This window comes from Xenopus tropicalis, chromosome 4 (assembly GCF_000004195.4).
Source record: "Xenopus tropicalis strain Nigerian chromosome 4, UCB_Xtro_10.0, whole genome shotgun sequence".
NCBI lineage: Eukaryota > Metazoa > Chordata > Amphibia > Anura > Pipidae > Xenopus > Xenopus tropicalis.
The window spans coordinates 30,893,193-30,914,090 of NC_030680.2; the positions used below are offsets into that span (position 1 = coordinate 30,893,193).

At 46.5% G+C, this 20,898-nt stretch overlaps 2 protein-coding genes across 9 annotated transcripts in view; one reads left to right on the top strand and one right to left on the bottom strand.

Annotated features, from left to right (window-relative positions):
* Positions 1 to 1,453, top strand: part of chid1 (chitinase domain containing 1) — a 163,882-nt gene extending 162,429 nt beyond the window's left edge. For 4 of the 5 annotated variants that reach the window (XR_004222175.1, XM_012960959.3, XM_012960960.3 and 1 more), the window contains one exon: positions 886 to 1,453. Coding sequence is in view for 4 of the 5 variants with exons in the window: in XM_012960959.3 (XP_012816413.1) it covers positions 886 to 984 (99 nt within the window). In the remaining variant the exon portion in view is untranslated. 5 annotated transcript variants of the gene reach the window in all.
* Positions 1,454 to 15,268: 13,815 nt separating this feature from the next.
* Positions 15,269 to 20,898, bottom strand: part of LOC100492951 (tetraspanin 4) — a 329,574-nt gene continuing 323,944 nt past the window's right edge. For all 4 annotated transcript variants that reach the window (XM_031900608.1, XM_031900607.1, XM_031900609.1 and 1 more), the window contains 2 exons: positions 19,002 to 19,085; positions 15,269 to 18,762 (listed from right to left, as the gene is read on the bottom strand). In XM_031900608.1, the coding sequence (XP_031756468.1) occupies positions 18,694 to 18,762; positions 19,002 to 19,085 (153 nt within the window). In that variant the 3' untranslated portion in view covers positions 15,269 to 18,693. The remainder of the gene's footprint in view (positions 18,763 to 19,001; positions 19,086 to 20,898) is intronic.

Here is a 20,898-nt window from a genome sequence, read left to right on the forward strand (position 1 = left end):
AAGAGCAAAGGAAGCAGGAACTAGATACAAGGCACAGTGTTCAAGCTAACAGAGGTCAGTGCTCAGGAAAAAAGTGAGGTTTGAGCTGGGTTTAAATAGGGCATAACTGGCTCTGATTGGCTGACAATAACGCTGCCAGGTTGTGATGGGAGGATCAGGTGCAAACATGAGAATAGATGGGGATGACAGTGAAAAAGATGGGAACTCACAATCTGCTCTCCAGGCTTAGTGGTCAAGGAGGTTTGATTCCCAGTAGAGCCTTACAGAACGGTATCTCAGTGACAGAAAAATATTAAAAATAATAAAAACCCAGCCTCATTATTAATCCACGGAGACTCCAGCAACCAAATACCATTGCAATGTGGCTAGAGAGGTGCAAAATACAAAGGAAAGTAGCTCCAAACCCACACCAAAAAATGAAGAAAAATGACAGATTGTCTCAGAAGATCACTGCCTGCATCATGATTAGTTCATTTTCAGGTGAACCACCCATTTAACTGTTTCATTGACTGTGCAGATGGAATAATTAGCTTTATTTGCCCCATTAGAACCCTTAAAGTATTCAGTGTGGCAGAAATAGCCAACCCTACTACTTACTGCACATAATTCCCAGCAAGCGATGTGTCAGCCACACAGAAAGTGCATTAGGTGGATATTAACATGGTATTACTTTCACAGTAGTAGAATTCTATTTGTGGCCCCTGAAAGTAACACATGGACAAACAAATATGTATCATGTTGATTGTGTGCCCGGCGGTACTTATGTACGCATCAGAATGAGAGCATCGTCCCTGACACTTTGTTTGAGAGTAGAAGTTAGGGAATCAGTGTTAGAATAATGGATTCCAATACATTCACCTTCTTTCTCTATTCTTTCCCATTCAGTCTATACAAGTACGCCTGGATCTTGCTGAAGAACTGGGCACCGGAATATCCATCTGGGAACTGGGCCAAGGGTTGGACTATTTCTACGACCTTCTATGATTCCAAACAAGCTGCATCCACCAGGGCAGTAATAGCCAAAATATGTCCGGAAACTGCATCATGTGACAGAATGGACCTTTAATTCTTTGGGGGAAGCGATGCCAAACTAAATTCCAGAGCAACACTGATGTGTGTAGCAGCCTTCTCTGGCATTCAAGGAGTTAGTATGGGCAAGCCTTATAATGGCCCAGCCTTGATTAATGGGTATAATTTGAAATAACCATGTTTTCAGTCCATTTTGGATCTGTTCTACAACAAACTGGTCCCTATGCCTGGCCAGCCAGCAGTAACCATAGATCGACTCTCTGACTGATCCTCCTGTCCATACCAAATGCCTTAGAACCTGACTGTAACCTCAGATCTTCCACTCTCAGCACTGGAGAACTTGAATGAGCTCCTTTCTAATCTGAAATTCACTGTTTTTTTTCCAAAGGTTCATTAAAAATGAGATACATCTCTCTAAATATTATGTCTTTGACCTAATCTCTCCTGCCATGCCCTGCTCTAGAGTGAGCCTGGGTGATATCTAAGCTTCCCCCCCAAACTGATACTATAGGAAAGATCCTTTCCTTTGTAGAGCAAATGAATAACAGACCTGGTGTTATTAATGGGGGTGACTTTTTGACTGAGATCCGCAGAGCCTGCTTGCTGTGCAAGAGAAGCCATTATTTTGGGCCGCTGACAGTTCTTATTTCAGATTACACGCTCCTAAGTACTGTGCTGAGGCAACATCTGCCAAATGGGATATTGTCAGATAATGGACAATGTTCCCCTCGGTCAGACATGGAGTTTGGGAAATGTGCCTTGCACTGTACATTATTTACACAGGAACAAGAGCCACGTCACTGCCAGCTATGCACACTGCCAGCTATGCACCGGGCTAGCTTAGCATATATAAATATTTATTTTGCATTATATACATTTCCATTCCAAAGCAACATTACTGCTGCATTAGCTGCTGCCTACAATGAGACCGCAGACATGCGATATAATTATTCAGGAAGGGGACGTTAAGCAGTCTGTGACTATTTATTCACTTTATAATGCAGAGGTGAGGCTTCTGTTCTCAAAGCGGGTTTGTTCTTGCCTGATGGGTTGTTTTCTGGCTCCTTAGGGGTGTATTAAGCCGCTCCTCAATAAGTCTCAGGTTCTTTGCCAAGTGGAGGAGGATTGTAAAGCAGTAGCTTAGGGCAATGAGGGCATTCGCTCTGGGACAGAATCACAGGGGCCACACTGGGGAGGAGAACATCATTAAAAGAAGATATATTTGGCCACAGTTATGAGATATTTTCAACATGCAGGCCTCCATCAGTAGTTGGCCTGTTGCGTGGGACCAAAGCAAAGACTTCACCCCGTCCCTTCGAACCCAGCGACACTTGCAGCCCACCTGAAACAACAAGTTGAAAGATCCAAACATATCACTGATAACTGGGCCAGCTGCCTTCCCCACCCTCATCAACCCTGAACAGGACCCTCAATGCCAGCTCAGCCACAGCCATGGCCAATATTTTCACTCTACATTCTGCCACTTCCTACTTAACAGGCCCGGTGGCATTTTAGATCTGGCACATCAGTCAGGATAAGCAGTTGGGAAAGGTAGGATTTGGCTTGGGAGCTAGAACAACACTAGTATGGAACATGGAGAATAACAAGTGTTGCACTGATGGTTGCACTGTGAGTGTGTATATTTCAGTTTATTACTGCAGATGCCGATGTTTCTTGTACTGTAGACCAGGACCAAAGGCTACCCCAAGTCCTGGCCCTACCTGCAACTCCCACAGCCTTTGGGATAACGGTTGTGTACTTGATCAATACCAGCAGCCCTACAGATTGGACATCCCTGATCCACATAACCTCCCTCTTACATTGCCAGGGCTCCGTTTCATATAACTCCTGAATAAGTGGAGGCCATGTAAGTGCAGGAAGAAGTAATGTGCAATGGTGGGAAGTCTACATGACTTGCCAGGAGAAGGAAAGGCAGAGTGAAGGCTTCCCTGGGCTTTCGCCAAATGTTGACATTTGCAGATGCTGGGAAAAGGAGAAGATGACCCAGTTGGCAACTGTATGAATATCCATAAGCTCTGCCCCCGCACTAAGCCACACGTCCTTTCTAATTGCAGCCCTCCAGCATTTTGGAGCTCACTGTGTATTAATATTGGGACTGGAGGTGTCTGTGGACTCATTGGTGATGCTCTTGGCTTCCATGGCATATATATAGTATATATACTTGCCCAAACCATAGAACGTCTCAGAACAAATTGCTACAAGGGTTCACAACCTTCAGCAAATTTCCCTTTCATTATAGCCTCAAGCATTCAGCGCACGTAGTGTAATTTATACAGACGAGCAGCGCTAGGATTGATAGTCCACTCGGATTGTAATTCTCACAGCCAATGTCCTTGCAACAGCAGAGAGGGGGGGGGGGGTTATTCTTCTGCTGCTGCTGAGCAATCGGTTTCTCTGTCTCTGATGCCAAATGTACTTAACGTCTTCCCTGCCAGGGAGTGAGAAATTCCTTCATGAAGCCCTTCTAAGCGCATCAGCCGCTGACACTAAATAGCTGGATCCCCTCGCCCCCTTGTCGCCCATGGGAGAGGTGGCAAAGTGGCCCAAAATACCTTCAAATGCAGAAGAATTGGGTTCCGGGTTATATAAGCTGCATGTCAGCTGTTTTACACGTGGCCACCACTAATACCCCTAATACACAACATTTACATTACAAGTGTTTTTGGATACTTTGTTGCCTAAGGGGCGACAAACCCAAAGAAGGCTGAGGGGACAAGTAGCAGGAGGGGCCACATTCTTTCTGTCAATTAACTGGCCACACCCACTCTTATATGTCATGTACATCTTTTAAGGTCACGGCCATCTTTAAGTGTTTTTATCCATTTACTGGGGAATTTGTTTTTTTCCTTTAATGTACACACAGTTTGCAATGCAAGTAATACATCCTGCAGCTACAAACACCCCTCAGATAATACTTCTTTGTCTAGGCAGATCTGGTACAGAGCAAAAGTGATCTAATGCAATCCCTAAATATTATACAGTGAGAGCAAGGGCAATCTCTGCACAATATACAGTGAGAGCAAGGGCAATCTCTGCACAATATACAGTAAGAGCAAGAGCAATCCTTGCACATTATACAGTGAGAGCAAGGGCAATCTCTGCACATCATTATTCACTGAGAGAAAAAGTGATCTAGTGCAATCCCTGCGTATTATACAGTGAGAGCAATGACAATCTAGCGCAATCTCTGCACATTATTCACTGAGAGCAAGGTAATCTAGTGCAATCCCTGCGCATTATACAGTGAGAGCAATGACAATCTAGCGCAATCTCTGCACATTATTCACTGAGAGCAAGGTAATCTAGTGCAATCCCTGCATATTATACAGAGAGCAAGAGCAATCTCTGCACATAATTCACTGAGAGCAAGAGTGATCTAGTGCAATTCCTGTATAATATACAGTAAGAGCAAGGGTGATCTAGTGTAATCCATGAACCTTATACATTATTATAGACTGACAGCAAGGGCAATCCCTGCACATTATACAGTGAGAGCAAGAGCAATCTAGCAGAATCTCTGCACATTATTCACCAAGAGCAAGGGTCATCTAGTGTAATCCCTGCATATTATACAGTGAGAGCAAGGGCGAGTGGAGCACACCCCTCACCAAAATAACAGCCACGGGTGCAGGTCAAAAAAAAGACATATAGAGAAAGAGTAGCACACTCAGGGACTTGGTGCAAAAGAAAAAATGTTTATTGAAAAAACTTTTTTTCTTTTGCTCTCTCTCTCTCTCTCTCTCTCTATATATATATATATATAGTAATAGGCAGTGGGCACAGGCATTATATATATAGTGAGAGTCAGTGGGTGAGAGGCAGTGTTGTCCCCTCCTGCCAGTTAGGACATAACCCAAAATGTTCCCTTTTAAACTGGGTTGAGAACAATGAAAGGTTAATATAAATTAAAAGTAAGTCTAAAGGCATTCTTTTTAAGTACTTACTGTATATCTAAATTCCCAGATCCCTACTTGCTTCTCTGAGATATGGTGCTGGCAGCCTACAGCAGTGTGAAGCCTACAGTGACATCACTGAAATCTCTCTCCCCTTCCTGTAGGTGCCAGCGGCAGCCTTCCTATTCTCTGAGCATGTGTGTAACTTGATCCTGTCTCCTGTTCTGAGCTACACATACCCACCAGCCAATCAGAAGCGGATCTGGCAGAGGGGAGGGGGGAGGGAATGAAACACGTGTGCAGTATGAAGCAAGGAGGGAAAGGAAGGGAGAATACCTTTTTAGAGATGGCTGCCTGTTCTAGAAAATGTGAATTAAGTGTGACTGAGTAAATATTTGATTAGGTGAGCCAAAAGTGTGGCGTTTTTACTAAACAAAAGGGAAGGGTAATGCAGAGGGGATAGATAGATAGATAGAGAAATATATAGAAAGAGAGAGTTGTACTTTCCATTTAAATTCAAATGTTCATTACTTGTTTAAAGGTGAAGTAGACCCAAAAACAGGGCCGGATTTCTCTTCTGGGTGCCCCGAGGCCACCCCTGTTGGCCCCCCCCCCCCGTGCGCATGCGCAAACGCTGGCCCTCCAGTGAGCATGCGCGAATGCAGCCGCGAGTGCACATGCGCTCCTTTAAACTCCCATACGGAGCAGTGGGGAGAGGTCCCGACTGCTCCGTATGGGAGCCAAACTTAAAAATGTTCTCGCGGTGGGGCGGCATGCCGCCCCTGAGCTTCTGCCGCCCTAGGCCTGGGCCTTTGTGGCCTCTCCACAAATCCGGGCCTGCCCAAAAAGCAAAATTATACTTAATGGAATCTAATTCTGAGCCACTTTTCCACTGTTCATTCAACAATAAAAAATACTCAATGGCTTTAAAGTTATTTTTGAATAATATAACCAATGAAAGCAGTATTTGTTTGTCCCTGCACTGCTGATTCTGGCTATTGAAGCTTTATAGCAGTCTGCTGATTAACAGACCTATAAAGAAGCATGCAAGGCATTGTGGGATTTGGCATCTTGGTTGGCCTTGGCTGCATTTGCTACATGAGAGCCTGGGGGTTCACAAAACACTGTGGGTTTGGAGACGCTGCGTGACGCTCTTATGTTCAGTTGAAGTGCTTAACCCTTTCTGCCAGCCCTGTGGAACTGAGCATTGATTGTAAGTACATAGCCATTCTATCTAATCTTACAGCGAGCGCAATGCATCCCGCCCCCTCTAATGTGTTCATTTCATCAGAACAAGTAGCAGCTTTAATCTTTCAGTTGGCTGAAAAGTGACTAAAAAGTAACCCCCTGCCAGCTCCCTTGGGTCAAATGGTCAGAGCCAACCTGACACTTTCCAGCCCTAAATACAGGGCCTTCAGCCTCCGGTGATTATACAGAAAGAGCAATACATGGTGAATTGAGATGGTAACCGACAGGGCTCATTTCTCATTGGTTACAGTGCAAAGTTTATATGTAAGTGTTTTGCCCACAATGCACCCCCCAGAGATTGGCACTAGTCAGCGGCCTGGAATGGAGCATAAAAAGAAGCACAAAGGTAGAACAGATTTCCCAAACACACATCTACTTTGTACATTCAGATGTAGGAACCCTGGATCTAATTGCTCAGTGGCTGATAGTTAAGGCTGATGTCACACGGGCATATTCTCGTACACCCTGCTACTGTAGTTTTTGCCCACTTTGTGCCTGCACCCGAATGAATGGAATACGCTTGGATGCAGGCACATGTAGCCGATATCTGCCGAAAATATATCTTTGGCGGATATCGGCTACATGTGCCTGCACCCAAGCGTATTCCATTCATTTGGGTGCAGGCACAGGTTTTTCAGCTTGCCGAAAATATACACCTGGTCTGACATTAGCCTAAAAGTGCAACTGGCACAAGGTTGCTGGGAGTTGCTGCTCTGTGGCAGTGCTAGATGCAATTAAAGAGTTAACGTGGGTGCAGTTTGGGTGCAGATAGACAGTGCCCAACATTGGGCAATGAGCATGTTTTATCTCTCTCTCTTTTAGCCCAACCCCTATGGTGCACATACATATGCCAAGGATGGGATATACGTAGGCCTGGGCCTGTGTGAGGGACTGCGGGCAGCATGCATGTAGTATGGGGCTCCACTGGCACCCATGTATGTTAGTATGATAAGCAACGGAACCGTACTTGGGGCTGCTCAGGAGACTCACTTTATGCGGCCGAGCTGCTGAGCCCAGGGGATCATTTTGCTTCTAGTACATTCTATAGAATCTGGGCTCCCTGGGCAAAGTGGGCTGCCCATGCCCATCAGTTACACATGCAGGGAGTTGCCCTCACCTGGAACTAAACTTTACAATGGGATACATAGAACACTGATTATAATTTGTAACATCTCCCATATATGCATAAAAGAGAGGGGGGTTTTATTTTTATTACAAAGTTGTATTTTCTGTGTTTAAACTTAATGAACTCAGCAATTGGCACTGAGCTCCATGCTCCGCTGGGACAGAAGCCCCTTCCAGCTTTTTGCCATAGTAACGGCATAACCCAACTTTAGCATTGCATTGACTGTGGCGACAATCATGTTACTCGCACACATAAGTGATGTCACAATAGGGTGTCGCCATCACCAGTTACTGGACTTTGCCCCGGCGCTCGGCCTCCTGCCCCTAAACATATCAGATGGGTATGGCTAATTTGCATTGTTTTGCCCCCCTGGGTGGCTGCTACAGAATATTCCCTGTGCTTCGGGCACCGCATTGCTGAATCTGCTCCCCTGGGTGTATTTTGACTCCTTATAATGAGACAGGAACCAATTAATCCAGTGATTATCTGCCTGGATATATATTTGCCTTTCAGTAGCCTGCGTGCCTATTGTTTTATCCACATTTGATTGTATTTACTTAGCGCTGATGCCATTCCAAATCCTCATCCATCCAGTATCTGTCACGCCTTGTCACTCCTGGCTGAGCCCCCCGGCCCCCCAGGCAAGCGCCTTCGCATTCTGTGTGTATGGGGAGCAGGGCGGCCTGGCTCTGTGTACAAACTGAAGGTTAGCACAAATAATGAGGCTTGAAAGCATTGATCAGAGAGCAGCGCGGGGAGTTTGTCAGAAGAAATGCATCTCAAACACACCTTGCAGCATCTAATAGGCCTGTCATCCGCCGGATAAACACATTCCCTCCCCCCCGGGGGAACTCATATCTACAGCGCCACAGACATAACCTCTTTCTACCCACAACCCCCTGCTTCTGACAATCATCTTTGTCTATATGAAGTGCAATGGCTTTGGCAGGAATGGGTTAATAACCCCTCAGCAGGTGAAGTTCTCCGTTTTGTTTGTGCTCAACACATATTGTTCCTGGATGGCCGAAGGTCTCTCATTTTCTTCCTGAAGCCTTACTACCACCAAGGAGAGAGTATTACTGTGCTCCAGAGAGGATCTAGGTGCCAGCAGGCTCCATTGTTTCATCACTCACGGCAGTGACCAATAGCAGCTCATTCATGCAGTAAGCAGCCTTTCACTTTGTTTACTGAGTTTTATATCATTAAAAGTATATATATGTAGCCCACTTTTGCGGATTCAGTGCTGCTACTGCTATTATTTGGCGCAACAGGAGCCCTGAGCCCCGCTTACTATGGGGGACAGGTACTTTCCCAGCAATGGCGTGCCTCCACCCAGGGATGATATTGTGGGATTATATTCCCCACCCTGTGACTTAATACTGTAATTCAACCCCTCTGGGATCCACTCTACTCCTGGCAGTTTTGCCCCTCCCTGGGGTAACTTCTTACCGGCTTGGTTAGTGGTCCTGGGTATGAATAAGCTGAACACCGAGGTATATGATGAAACAGATGGATCTTTATTTGGGCAGACCTCTCCAGGGTGTAATACATGCAGTCAGGGCACCTTCTCCTTTACTCCACTCGTAGAGAACCTCTCCCAAAGGGGTACCCATGGTACTCTCGCCAGATGATCCTATCTGGGAGCTCCCCCTGGTACTCTCGCCAAGAGACCCTCTCATAGGGCTCTCCCCGGTACTCACGCTAGGCAGACCCTCCACAAAGACTCACCCCAGTACTCACGCCCAGGCACCCTTGATTAGGAATCTCCCATCTAGTAGGGACTCTCTCCCCCTTGCCCAACCACTGTATGCCCTGATCTTCCAGCTGATGTATTGCTGGGGAGGTCTTAACCCCTCTACACTCCTGGAGGGGCAATGTCTGCCCATTCTTCCTACAACCTCCTACCTGGCACTCCTAGAGTGTCCTGTAACATGGAAACTGCTTACTCAATCCTGGAGCACCTCAGTCCAGAGGCAATCCCCACACTCAATCTTCCTCAGCACATGGCAGCACCCCTTTTATATAGGCTTATGCACCACCCTGTGGCTATAACCGGAACTGCAGGGATACTCCCCATTAACTATTAATGTCCCAGACCATACTCAATGTCCCTTTACCAGTTCCACCCTGGGACCTGTCCTAGGGGTACCCATCTTATGGGGCCTATTTTATTAAACCTCTACATAAATATATATTCTCTGATAAAAGTTCCTGTGTGGAATCTGCCCTGCAATGACTTTACTCCTTAAAAGCCTCTAGATGGACCTTCACCATCCTCACTAAGGGACTTCCAACCAATATTTTCCCTTTGATTTCACATGGGAGTCACTGGCCGGTATTAAATAGGATTTGTACCCACTCCCACAGGATCAGGACAGTGGCGCTACCTTACCTGGGACACATTCAGGGTTGCCACCCTACTGGTATTTCCTCAGGCTAGTCGGCCAAGGTTCTTGCCAGTAAATTTGCCACTCCTAGTTGTTCTGGGCCTGGCCCGCCTCTGATCCGCCCTAAAGCCCTCCCCCTGCTCCCCCAAACCCTGCCTACTTACCTAATCTGAAGTCTGGCAGTCCCCTCCGGGCTCAGCTACCCCTGAAATATCACGGCTGCTTCCCCAAATGTTCACAAATCCTCCCCAAAAAGTAATGACTCCACCCCCCTTTCTGCCCCACCCCTATGTCACAATACCTTAAGGGGCCAATCCTTGAGCCACAATTACTGTGCAGTCCTCTGCACACACTTGGGGAACAGCATTCTAGGGGTGCTCTAGCACAAGTACCAAGGGTAACAGTTATTGACCCCAAGTAATTTGGAGCCTCCCAGTATCACTTATTTCACTAACATGGAGTTCTTGAAACCTCTGTAGGGATCCATAGGGTTAACTAGTCCCTATGGCTTTAAACCCTGCAGCTTCCTGGTTTTGTGCTGTTACTGGGCAAAGACCCCTGTATCAGTTTTGAGTTCATATGTGTGATTATTGGTTAACAGGGAGACCACTCCCTTGGCACTCTGATATAGTGTTTAGCAGGGGGGTGGGTCTGCCTCTTTGGCTGCCTGTGTTCTCAAGGGAAGGAGTCTCTGAGCCTGGAGGGAGAAGACTAGGCCTCCAGTAAAGCCATGTGCCCCAGAGTGTGTCAGCCACTCTGGTGAAGTCGGGGACAGGGACCCCGTGAATGAGGACCAGTTAGATAGCAAGTTTTGTGGAGCACTTTCTAGGAAAGTGAGATAGTGAGGGAAGGAAGCAAGAGCAGTTTGGCTCAGAGGAAAGTAGCTGTGGGAGTCCCTTCCAGACAGGCACTGTAGCCTTAGTGTAGGGCCACGGTTTAGACCTAGGAGGCAGGTAGATTGAACCCTGATCCAAAGTTGCCGTGGGGCCTGAGGAGTGTGGTACCCAGCTAGCTGTTCCACAGAGTGAGCAACTGAACCGGTGGCACTGATCCTGCCTGGCTCAAGGGGAGTTGGGAGGAACGGGTGTGCACCCTCTCTGTGCTGTCCTCAGAGAAACTGCTATGCTAACTGATGTGTGAATATATTGTATAACCCTGCAAGTTGCTTGTTGCTGAAAATAAACCAGTTATACTGTTAAACTGCAAGAACCTTCTGGCGCCCATTTGTTATTCTGCACTGCACACAGCTACAGTGAGTTGTAGTTGCACTACACCATAGCTCCGTTTGGTTACTTCCACATAGCGAAGGCCCATCCTGAAGGACTGAGTCGTGTGTACCACATGCTCTAGGCCAGTGTTTTTCAACCTTTTTTGGGCAAAGGCACACTTGTTTCATGAAAAAAATCACGAGGCACACCACCATTAGAAAATGTTAAAAAATTTAACTCTGTGCCCAGCAGCAGTGCCCCCCTAGTACATTGGTGCCAAGAGCAGTGCCCCCCTAGTACATTGGTGCCCAGCAGCAGTGCCCCCCTAGTACATTGGTGCCAAGAGCAGTGCCCCCCTAGTACATTGGTGCCCAGCAGCAGTGCCCCCCTAGTACATTGGTGCCAAGAGCAGTGCCCCCCTAGTACATTGGTGCCCAGCAGCAGTGCCCCCCTAGTACATTGGTGCCAAGAGCAGTGCCCCCCTAGTACATTGGTGCCCAGCAGCAGTGCCCCCCTAGTACATTGGTGCCAAGAGCAGTGCCCCCCTAGTACATTGGTGCCCAGCAGCAGTGCCCCCCTAGTACATTGGTGCCAAGAGCAGTGCCCCCCTAGTACATTGGTGCCAAGAGCAGTGCCCCCCAGTACATTGGTGCCCAGCAGCAGTGCCCCCCTAGTACATTGGTGCCCAGCAGCAGTGCCCCCCTAGTACATTGGTGCCCAGCAGCAGTGCCCCCCTAGTACATTGGTGCCAAGAGCAGTGCCCCCCAGTACATTGGTGCCCAGCAGCAGTGCCCCCCTAGTACATTGGTGCCAAGAGCAGTGCCCCCTAGTACATTGGTGCCCAGCAGCAGTGCCCCCCTAGTACATTGGTGCCAAGAGCAGTGCCCCCTAGTACATTGGTGCCCAGCAGCAGTGCCCCCCTAGTACATTGGTGCCAAGAGCAGTGCCCCCCTAGTACATTGGTGCCCAGCAGCAGTGCCCCCCTAGTACATTGGTGCCAAGAGCAGTGCCCCCCTAGTACATTGGTGCCCAGCAGCAGTGCCCCCCTAGTACATTGGTGCCAAGAGCAGTGCCCCCCTAGTACATTGGTGCCCTGCCTACGGCACACCAGGCAACATCTCGCGGCACACTAGTGTGCCGCGGAACAGTGGTTGAAAAACGCTGCTCTAGGCCTATCTAGCCGTGCTGTTGGCTTGTTTCAGCCAAGAAAGGGTTACACCTCTTTGCCCCAAGATTCCTTTAAATGTTTGAGATATATGGAGTCCCCCCCCCACCCATTGTTGGAAGTTGCACCCACCCAGTTTAGCCACACCCACTTACAAGTCTGCTCCTTAAAGGAACAGTAACACCAAAAAATGAAAGTGTATAAAAAGAATTAATATATTATGTACTATTGCCCTGCACTGGTAAAAGTTGTGTGTTTGCTTCATAAACACTACTGCAGTTTATATAAATACCCTGCTGTGTAGCCATGAGGGCAGCCATTTAAATTGAAAAAAGGAGAAAAGACACAGGTTACTAAGCAGATAACAGATAAGTAGCATAGATTCCCATTGTATTTTACACAGTTATCTGTTATCTTCTTATGTAACCTGTGCCTTTTCTCCTTTTTCAATTTAAATAGCTGCCCCCATGGCTACACAACAGCTATTTCTATTAACTACAGTAGTCTTTCTGAGGCAAACACACAACTTTTACCAGTGCAGGGCAACAGTACATTATATTTTAATTATTTTAAAACATTTTTATTTTTTAGTGTTACTGTTCCTTTAATGCAGCATGCATCATTTCCTAGCGCAGCAATAACAAAGACACTTTGCAGAGTTGCCGACACCAAAGTGCTGCAGGACGGACCAAGCTGAAAATATTGGCCCCAAACATGTGTTGTTATTGGAGTGACTTGAAACTAGCGGGACCCGTAGCACTGACAGGGAGCTGGGCAGGCACCAGGGCTTTTTGTATATCTAGCTGGCAGCATTTCATAGCAGAGTGGCCCCAGCAATATATAATATATATTCACACAAGGACTGTATAGGGATGCCACCCAGCCGGTGTTTGACTGGCCCAGCCCCCATAGCCGCATTACAAATTTACAGGCAATATATTTGCAATTCCTCCGCCCCCCCTGACGCACAGTAAAACCACATTCTCCTGATATTGTTCTTTTACTTACTGGGCACTGCCGCCCAGCTCAGCGTTTGGTCTGCCAATGGACCCTTTATTCTTTATTATGCCTTCCATTCATGATTTAAAAGCCTGTTAGAACCTTAAACTGCTGCCCTTGGAACGTAATATGTAACTGTTACCTCATTCAGGCATAAATGTTATGGACGGGGCAGGCAGCATGGCAGGATCACGCCGGGCTTTCTGTGCCAACAGATTTATGGTTACTAACGGCGGAGGCACCTGAACTGTATATAATGTGCCAATTCAGCTCTATTTCACTCAATCCAACCCAAGAGGGCGAGGGAGCGAGCGGCTGCACGGATCTATCTGCCTTCTATTTAAATGTACCTTAATCTGTTCATCTGCAGGCCCTGCGTGCGCTGAATATTTCCAATTTGGTTTAATGTGGAACATAAATCCTGTACCTGTCGTAGGCATTTGGACCAAGCTGAGCCTCATTCTGCCACTCGCTGCTGCCTGGCACTAGGGTTCTGCTGGCATTTCATATACGGAACTTGGTTATCTATGAGACTAATGAGATTACTATGGAGTTAATAGGTCGGCTGAGGCCTGTAGACATGGGGAATGTATATTGACAATGCTTGGGGTTAATTGTAGCATTTATTGATGGAAGTCTGTTAAGCATAGTAGCTAAATACTAATTAGAGGGATGGATTACTCTTAACTATTCTACATTGAGCATTTCTGTAATATCTGGTGCATTTGGGCATGCACAAAGTGCAGCGCGGCCATTACCAATATCAATTGTTTCCCACAGATACAAGTTCTTTTTGTTATTTCTTGCAGCTGCTGGGGACTCCTGCATGTCCAGTACTTCAGACTGGCAGATGTGGCTGGGTGGCACCCCTAATTTAGTGCCGCCCTAGGCCCAGGCCTTTGTTGCCTTCCTACACATCCAGGCATTACCCAGTATAGGATGTTGTTTGTTGCCTTGAGGCGCAGTACAAGGTGCTTCTAGAATGGAGCACAAATAGTCCTGTGCCTGTGGTGCAGCTCCACATTCACCGTGAAAGTGGTTGTTGGCACATAGCTGGCTGATGGAATGACCCTTATTCAGACTGGCAGGATAGGGATCACCAGGAGCAGGAAGGCATAGGAACCCTGATCTAACCATGTGCTCTGTAGAGTTCCTGCACCTAGGGCAATAGTAAATGAGCTCTCCAGACTCCACACAAGCAGTGATCCAACCCACAATCCCAGTGTGGTGACGTGGCAATGCCAACAGTGAAAGGTATGTCTATAAGGCTGCCCATCAGATTGGCATCCCAAATGAAGGTGTTGCAATATCACTACATGGATCTGGTGCCCAGAAAAAGTGAATCTTTTGTAATTTTCCTGTCCAATGGGCTGCCCTCTGTTCTTTAATAACTCCCTGCAACCCACCAATAACCAAAAGCTGTCAGGGGGTGCCAGAACCATACGCTATGCCCTCAGTCTTTCAACACACTGCGTCTGCCCTAGGGTTAGGGTTAGGGACCAATGCCCAAGATTTGCCAGCAGCTTAGATTCATATCCCTCAGTTCTTACATGTTTGGGGTGGGGGTTAGATGAGTTGTGGCAAATACATTACAGACACTGAGCTGATTGGATGTGAAAGGACTGGGTTTCTTAAGGAAGCCCCTCTATAAGTCCTGCCTGCACAGCAATCATTTCTCCAACATTGGCACCATTTGCCTTGATAAGAAAGACCCCTGCAGGCTTCCATACTCTCTGAGAAAATTTAGGGCCTTGTGTACCAAGTGGTCATAGGGCCAGATCCCATTTACATGAAGTTTGATGTTTATTTCCAGAATACCATGAGGAAATGCTCAAAGTGCCGTCTGTGGCACCAACAGGCATCAAGAACCGGCAGGAAATTCACAGGCATTGGCAGGGCTTCCCGGCGTTGCCTCAGGTGAATGAAAACCCGGTACTGTTTCAGAACCCAGCGGGTCACATGTACAGGACACAACTGCAGGCTGAAGTAAGTGGCAATGTTTGATGTAGTAGGTGCTGGGAATCAAGCAGCAGTCGTGAGATCTGCAAGGGGGTCTTAGTAAATGAGCCCCCCGATATTAAAGGTGAGGCAGCCTCTGGAACTGCAAGAAATAGCAATATATATACAGTATATACCTGTGTATATATATATATATCTATATGCATGTGCTGGGAGTGAAGAGACAAACCGGCTCATTATGATAAACGTCTTTTATTAGAACAAATCCTTCACTATACCTCTTGCATAAATTATGTATATACTTATGTACACTGTAAATAGAGAGACGGGTGTTACAGTGGGAAATAACCCCCCCCCCCTGCAATCATCTCATCAGCAAAATCTGTCACATAATTCAAAAATATAGACATAAAAGAAAATTAACATGTGCCGAGGAACCGGTAAAGCATTCGCTGCACTGCCAGCCCCTCCGGCAATAAAGGGAATTCACACAGACCTTGGTCTACATAGAGTTGAACAGCAAAGAGTTTGCCCGTAGCATTGCTTGTGCCTCACTAACTACAGGGAGCAGGTGCTGTGTAGGGTAGAACTTCTGCCTCAGAGCTGACACCAAACAGAAGGGGTCCTCTAGGGGGTCCCACTGAGAAACAGATGTAGGTAGGAAAAGTAGGGGGGATAGCAGGTACAGTATGATGGCTGCAGTTGGCCAAGAAGCTGACAGTTGGGTTAGATGATGGCAGCAATTGCCCAATGCGCAGCCCGTCAGCTGTGCTCAGAGTAGAACTCAAGCAGAACCGTGTACTGGAGCAGAGACACACAGAGAAAGAAACACAGATGCACATACAGTACAGCCATGGATACACACAACTACTTTCCTTCCTTCATCTGGGCTGAAGGTGCTGTGAGGTTCACAATCCCATTGTAGGATAATCCCTAATCCCTACTGTAGGGGGTGCCCACGATCTGGGTCACAGTACTGCAGCCCTTTGGGGGGATTCCTGTGGCAAATGGCCTGGCAACCTGATTCTCTTCTACTGGATTTAAGGTGGCTGGGGGTTACACTGCCTTCTGTTTGGCTGAATAAGGTTCTATAAGGGGTATGAAAGGATTAGGGGTGGTGCCAGTAATGCTGACAGAGCCGGAAATGGATCACTGACACGAGTACTGGCCTGGTAGAGCCATGTTAGAAATGAACAGGTGGTAACTCTGCGCAAGAACCCACTCATTAGCAAGATTCCCATGGGCTACTGTTCCTATGCTGAACTATATTGGTAAATGAAGGAACCGGTGTTGGGGTAACCATAAGAGTGATTTTGTGCTTCTGTATAAACAAAGCCAGTTTGGGGAGTTTTATGAGTTTTTACTGACAGCAGAGATAATAAAGAGATTACAGGGCATTACATGTGCATCCAAATTCTGGGAATAAAACAGTGCATTGTGGGAAAGAAGAAAAAGCACTTTGCTCACTGCACTCTTTTAACTCCCACTTTTAAGTGCTAAACAGGGTTTTTGCCATCTTGCGGTCGTGCTTCACTCAAAGACACGCTAAAAGTCCGTAGGTAAGTGAGCATCCCATCTAAGTATTGCCTATAAGCCACACAGCCAGGTGCAACATCATACAATGATAATCTGCGCTTCCTATTTGTGGCAGCCATTTGGGGAAGAGCCTTTCATGTTTCAGCAGGATAAGAACCCCCATGGACAATGGAAGATTCCTACAGAGTGGGTTTGTAGGATGAGTTGGGGTGCCTAGTGAGCATCAGGCCTGACGCCCGGTTTCCATGCTAATGTTCTAGAGCAGTGATCCCCAACCAGTGGCTCAGGGGCAACATGTGGCTCCCCACCCCCTTGGATGTTGCTCCCAGTGGTCTCACAGCAGGGGCTTATTTTTGAATTGGGTCAAATTTTGGTTGCATAAAAACAGGTTTACTATCAAACAGGGCATTGTGTAGGCTGCCAGTTCAGATAGGGCTACAAATAGCCAATCACAGCCCTTATCTGGCACCCCCAGGAACATTATTCATGCTTGTGTTGCTCCCCAACTGGTTTTTACAATTAATAGTGGGTCAAAAAGGTTGAGGCTGAAGGCAATGTTGTTACTGTTAGTGGAACAGTCTTCCCAAAAGAGTAGCAGCTGTTATAACAACAAAGTCCAACTGCCCTTGGTTTGGGACTAATAACTTTGTCACTTGAGTGACACCTGTCAGCAGCTGTGCCATAAGGCAGGTCCTGCCCATAACCTCTGGCTATCATTAGTAAAGCTTAGTCTGCTAACACACAGAATGAGCTGGAAGAGTCCCATCAGTAAGTGCCCACCGCCCCTCTAAGCACAGTGACCCCTCCATCTTTGTGCTTCCAGCTAGAACACTCATTTGGGAACTGCAGATGTTTGTAGTTGCCATAGACGTGCATCTTTTCTGTGTTATTCATAACAGGAAGGTGAGTGCTGGCATCAGTATCAGCAGTGCAATGTGCCCCGGGCAAGCCAAGATCCTTATTTAGAAACCACATGGCCTGACAAACGGAAGCTTTGTAGGAAAGCATTGGGAAGAAGTGAGCTCAGCATCCTGACACATACCCTATTCCATCCCATTCCACCAGCAAAGCCACTTTATCTATTAGTCCCCCCCCCCCTCCATTGCCTGCAGGCAGCTACACTCCAGTGTGCCCAGATCTTTACATTGCTGCCAGCAATTAAATTAAAAAAAGGGGCTCAGGAATGGAGTGGTTGGAAATGGCAGAAATACGCTGTGTAGTTACTCAGCTGTCTATGTGGCGTGTGGGAATGAAACATAATAGAACTGCAGTGGTTACGGAATCGGAATGTACCGGTCGCTGTTGATTATATCAAGGTGATACAATGATGCGCTTAGTTGCCCTTTGATCTGCAATTCTTTTTTTTTATCACCTTAAGGATCATTTTCCTTCACCTTTAAGGATAGGTTACTTTAAGACTTGTGCAAACACAGCAAACAATCCCCAATGCAGGCGATGGTTGCACGGCTGTTCCGGCCATTAGCCACGCTGTGGGAGTCGCACAAGCTTTAATGTAACTGGGAGGCATAAAACGCGCATCATTAAGTAACAGCGCTGCTGTCCATGCTCCTGTGCACATAATGGTGGTGCTTAGTGGCATCGGATGGCTTAGTGCGGCCGTTTTCCCCTTTCCCCTCCAGGTATTTGTAGTTAACCTTTTCATCACTGCATGGCTAGCAATGAATTCCTTTCAGCTTTCTGCATTAGCTCTGCCAGTGCTCTGATGGCAGTACCGATGGGCCAGGATGGGTAAAGATGGCATCTGCAGTACCACATAAGAAGAAGAATAAGATAGAAGGAGAAATGTGGTCACCTCTTCCTTGTGGACCAACATCTGCTGTATAAATCCCACTGCCTTGTTCCATGAAACATGGTGATCATGTCCATCACCCATATGGCTCCCTCCTGGGTACCAGTTTCTTCCTAGCTGTCATACCCCCAATCTCTGCACCATCCTTGGAGAAAGCTGTGAATTGTCAGTGGTCCATTACACAAGGGAGGCTGCTCAAGTCAAAGCTGAGGGATGGATAGAAGGAAGGAAGATTGGGTGTCAGAGCCGTTTGGTTTGGTTCCTGCCTTGTGCGCCTCTGAGATGGAAGCTCCGGGGAGTGCTGGGATGAGCTCAGGCGTAGTAGGTGTCTGTTTTTGCCATCTGACAGTACATGGTCATAGCAAAGGTCAGTCCCAGGATCTGTAAAGGCACAGACACAAGGTTACCAGCCATACCAATTGATGGCTTTTTAAGTTTAAGGGATTTACGTGTTTTTTTTTTTAATTTTCTTTAATGTGAATGTTGCTCAGAGAATGGTTCCTGCAGTGCTGAGTGAGCACAGGACGGTCATATTGGCTCTCCCCATATCATAATCCTGAGATATTGACTTAGCCAATATGGCATCAATATTACTAAGTACATTCTGAGTATTTACTGACCTGAACTAGCGCGGTGCACAGGCCAAAAATCCCAACTGCCAAGAGATTCTCATGGAGCCAAATCTTCACTGTATCATAACATGGCTGAAAAGCACAAGAACGGAGCCTTAAATACATAAAAATATATATATACAAACAAAATGTGTGAAGGCAAATGCCTCAGGCGCAACAGTTGGAGTGTTGTGAAACTGGACTTAAATCTTCCCAATTGTGAACACATCACGTTACAGCCCTGCCCTAACATTACAGCCCGCACACCAAATGTATCTGGGTTACTGGCCTGGCCCTGACATGATGGACCCATCACCAGTATGCTAGCCCCGGCCAACATCATCTTCCCACTCCCTCTGTCAAAGTCACAAACCTCTTCTGCCTGCCTAGCCCTAGTTTGGGCCCTTCTGTAACTGGCTGAAGAAGCAGCATGATAAGTTGGGGCCATGGTGACGATGAACCCCCTGTTTATTACCTTGCTGTGGTGGGTGCATTTGAGGGCAGTTGCTTGCCATTTGCCCAACACTACCAGAATATCAGTTTATTGACCTCCTAGTATGGGTATGGCACTCTAACAACTCTGTTAACCAAGTGCAATTCTTCAGGGCTGGGGCAACGTTCCAAAACTTATATTTCAACTTGTTCCACACCCCCAAAAGGCAGAACTTTGCCCATTAATTGGCTGATGTGATCTAACATGTATGTGTGCCTTGGTTTGTTTGTGTGCACTATGAATCATATGATCCCAGCGAGTGGCCCTTAGTACTTAAAATGGCAATTTTCTATTTAGGATTACCCAATGGCACATACTACTAAAAAGTACATTTTTATAAAAATGGTTTATTTAGATGAAGCAGGGGTCAGTTGGGTCTCAGCCAACCCCTAACTGTTCAGTGGAACCATTATGATTGGATGCCTGTGACTGTACTACCCTCAAGGGGTTAAATACCGGGGAATTCCCTACCAGTCATATGAACTGAAGAAGCCGCTCGGATGAGTGGTAAATCGTTTTCAAGAAAGCTCCAGTTGTTTTAGACTTAATTCTACCAGATACTGTATTTTATGCAATATATTTTTAAAAAGACCTACATTGTTCATGGGTATAGTTTTCCTTTAAACCAACTTTTCCCTTTGGGTTAATCCAATGATGCATATTAGAAATATATCTTTTTCATAAAAGGGCTTTCTTTATAGGCAATGGTGCTCTAAATACTGACAGTTTAAAGATATATTTTAATTAAAAATTCAGTGCTTAGGGTATAGCTTTTCCTTAAATAAAGACGGATGAACGCGTATCAGCGCTGATGGATCGCCATGCCACTGGATTTATGCAGATCACTAGCACCTTTCCCCTCTATAATGAATGCTGAGTGATGTCCAACAGTGGGCTCCATCTGTATTTCATAACCTACAGCCTGGGATAATGGTATACAAATAGATGATTGAATGAATGAAATGTCACTATAGTATACATGGTACTGACACCCCATTAATAACCAATTAAGGCCATATTTGTTCTAAATCTTTTACTTTATCCCCACAAAGTACCCAGTGAGCTGGTTGCTGTTGAATAACATATTATTCCAATAACCCTGTGCCACCTACCCCTGCTCCCACTCTATAAGGCTGACGTGAGAGGCTTTCCCTGTATCCCTACTCTACATATAGCATTTCATTGGCCCATTAGGCACTTCCTGCGTTCCTCTATGCCCTCATGATCTGCTCATATCAGTGCTACCGTTCCAAGGATATTACCGCCCAGGTTTTATTGTACAAACTCATCATTAACACTGTTTTTACTGCAAATTAATTATCCCTATTAAAGCTGGGCATGGGGGAAGAAGGAGAGGTGTAATAGGAATGATTAATCAAGTTATTATTCCTGGGAAAGTGTTGCACCATAGTC